The sequence below is a fragment of the Moschus berezovskii genome, chromosome 5, assembly GCF_049115385.1.
Source record: "Moschus berezovskii isolate FMDL1 chromosome 5, NW_MosBer_1.0, whole genome shotgun sequence".
Classification (NCBI taxonomy): Eukaryota; Metazoa; Chordata; class Mammalia; order Artiodactyla; family Moschidae; genus Moschus; species Moschus berezovskii.
This window is the reverse complement of record NC_142464.1, coordinates 95,437,813-95,440,955: the sequence shown is the minus strand read 5'-3', so window position 1 is coordinate 95,440,955 and position 3,143 is coordinate 95,437,813. Positions and strand designations below refer to the sequence as shown.

Below are 3,143 nucleotides of genomic sequence, written 5' to 3'. Positions count from 1 at the left end.
TTTTACTTCCAATTTTCCTCTTTTATTTATAGTAATTTGGCACATGTGCTACGCTGGCAGCAGCTGTAAGCCAGAGGTTAAAAGAATGAAGGCTCAAGGCAAGCCAGCTTGGGTCCAAATCCCAATGTCCTTTAGAAAGCTAATCTGGAATTTTGGCATCCTCATCTCTGAAAGTTATGGCAAGTGTTTTAATAAATATTAACCACTGACATCTCTGCATTTCTAGCAGCTAGCACATTTAATGCATCAACAGTTAAGCGGTCCTTTGTGCTCCTTCACTAGTCTTCTCATTTTCTCCCTGGCATCATCCTAAGAATTTTTAAGTTCACCATGTCATCATCTTTCCCCTACTGTAAAGATCAGAATAATTATATATATATATGTAATTTTGAAGTTACCACTTAGTAGTAATCTTATCAGATTTTCTGCAAGTGGAAAGTACAAAGACCAACCAACAGTATGGAAGGAGAAATGGAATTTTTATCTTACCACATTAAGCACTATGAAAAAATATTCACTATTAATGTAATTAAGACATATCTATTTTCAACCAAGTTCCTCTTCTTTCCTAAGCTTTTACCACAATAAAATGTACAAAAATACTTAAGTTAAATATTAAACCCATTAATAGTTTCCTGCTCAAGAATTATACTTTAGGCAATGAAACATCAAAACTACTTTATATCCTGGCTTACAAATAAGATGACTACCAAAGCTGCATTCTTTTCACTTTACGTAAAAAATTACAAAAGTACTCTAAGTATAAATAAGACTGATACATGAAAAAAAAAAAAGTACTCTTAAGTCTGTTGCTCCACAACTAGCTATGTAATTTCCCCAGGCTACTGTTTGACAGAATTGCGGACAACTTTTTTCCATCACCACCTCTTTTCCCACACACCTTCATATTGTTCCCACAGTTCTCTGTATGACGTGATTACAAATTAAAACACAAATAGAGCAATAACCCAAGCCAATTTTCCTACTGTCAGAATTTTTAACATTTAAGGCTAAGCATTAAGTATTAATATACTCTCATCACCAGTTAAAAATAAAAATTTATTGATCCAAAATTGTTGCCAAAAGATTTAAGCTAAGCAAAAACTTTACTTAAGCTTAATGCTCTTTTTAACTCCTGCACGAATGCCGGACAGTTCACCAGTATAACGTTGCTCTTCCCTACGAACTTCACGAACCTGGCCTCTTCTGCGAATTTTGGCTTTTCTGAACTTCTCCCGGTGCTTCACTCTGGGATTCCGATCGATCTTCTTCCTCCTAGGTGTAAGTCCCCTGTTTTTAGCAATCTGATAAGTAATGGCTCTCTTTGCATTTTGATCTTCAAGAGCCTGTTCTTCGGTACTATTTTCTTTCTTTCTCTTTAATTTTTGTTTCTCTTCCATTTCTTTATAGTATTTCAGTGCAGCTTCTTCATCAAAATCAGAATCATCAGAAAGGTCTCTAACAGCCAAGGCAGCGGCAGAAGTTTCTGAAACTGATTTCGGCTTGGCCTTCATGGATTTGGCTTTTAAATTCAGTTCTTTCTTTCCAGCACCACCTTTAAGTGTGAGCAGATGACGAATTTCAGAGGACAGTTTCTGATCCACAACCGACAACTTGTTGATCAAATTTCGGTAGGTAACAAGTCTTTCAATGACAGGATGTCCATGTGCAGGGACTCTTCTAGCTTTCAGGATAAGATAAAAACTAATGTTGGAGCAGTAGTTCAAATAGAGATTGTATTTTGTCCTCAGGTATTGGCTTCCTTTTCCAGGGGGGATGATCTTTTGCTCCACTAACTGTAGCAATGGCTCCAGCTCATCCTTCATCTCTGTCAACTTAACTTTTAGGTCGTCTATCAGTTCCAAGAGCTCTGGAGATTCCTTTCGCAGCATTTTCAGCTTCTCTTTCACGGACACTTTCGCCAAATCCTTCACGACACGTGTCTCAGCCTCATTTACCTGAGGTACTGGTTTTGCAAAAGCCTCCACCCAGGTAACTCCAAAATCGTCCTCTTGCAGGGCTTGGGCTAAGCGCCGCTGAATGAGCTGTGCCTCCGCCTCCTCCTCTCTTTCCTCTTCCTCTACTTCTTGTTGACTCTGCCGGGCTCGGGACTTGGAGCCATAGTCCGTGTCGTAGTAAAGTTTTTTCCTCTGACCCCACGACAAACTGGGATCCACAGAAGCCTCAGTCTCACTCTGCACGGAGCTCCCGCCATCATCATCGTCATCCTCCTCACTCTCTCCATCTTCATCGTCCTCATCGGCAACATCTAGGGCAAGCACCTCCTCCTCCTCATCGCCATCCTCCTCGTCCCCACTCTCTACTTCGCCCCAGCCCTTAGCCAAGGCGGCCCGAGATCGGGCCTCATGGAACTCATCTACCTTATCTTGGTAGTAGCTCGAGTCCCCCGGTGAGGGTGGAGATTCTAAGTCCTCTCCATTGTTGTCCGCTGGGTCGCGACTTGCCTTAGCTCGCACAGCTGCCCACTTGGCCGCTCCGCGCGCGCGCCTACCGGATCTTCCCACCATAGTTCGCGGTCTCAGCTTCTACACCGACGTCAGGCTTTCAGCCACCTCTGACCTCTGCGCACGAGCCACGCTCTCCAGCAACACGCCGCTGTAACAGCCACGCGATCTCTCACCACGCTCGTCTTGCGGGAGCTCCAGTCGGATGCGGCAGTTTCCCCCTCTTCCGGTCCCCAGGATGCTCTGCGTGGAGCGCTTAAACCAGGACTTCCGGTTGGTCCTTCGGGCCTTTCCGTGTGGGAACAGTAGGTAACGAAGTTCGGTTCCGGGACCTCTTTGATCCTGTTATTACTCTCGCGAGCCTGGGCGTGGCTAGGGTGACGGCCCCGTTAACCGCGGGGTGAAGTAGCAGTGATCATAAGAGGGCGCTTTACCTCTACGCCTAGGAGAGGTAACCGGGAGGTGCAGTGAGTTCTGCTCCTGTACGGACGTCACCGGCCCGGAGCCGAGTGCACGTGTATAAGATTTTCCTGTTTGCTGAAGTTTTGTTTTCGTCTATCCGTAAGGAAGTTAATCAGATTGTTTTTGTCTACTCAACGTCCAATTATACCATTTCTGGGCACGGTAGGCGCAGGTGGCGGCGGCGCCGCGGCTGACTGGAGCATCCGCGTGCGGGCG

At 44.9% G+C, this 3,143-nt stretch overlaps 1 protein-coding gene across 1 annotated transcript; it reads right to left on the bottom strand.

The window, feature by feature from the left end:
- Window positions 1-1,040: 1,040 nt before the first annotated feature.
- Window positions 1,041-2,699, bottom strand: UTP3 (UTP3 small subunit processome component). The gene has a single exon (XM_055434981.2). It carries the CDS (start codon window positions 2,526-2,528, stop codon window positions 1,107-1,109), a length of 1,422 nt encoding a protein of 473 aa, XP_055290956.2. The 5' UTR covers window positions 2,529-2,699; the 3' UTR covers window positions 1,041-1,106.
- Between the last annotated feature and the right edge of the window lie 444 nt (window positions 2,700-3,143).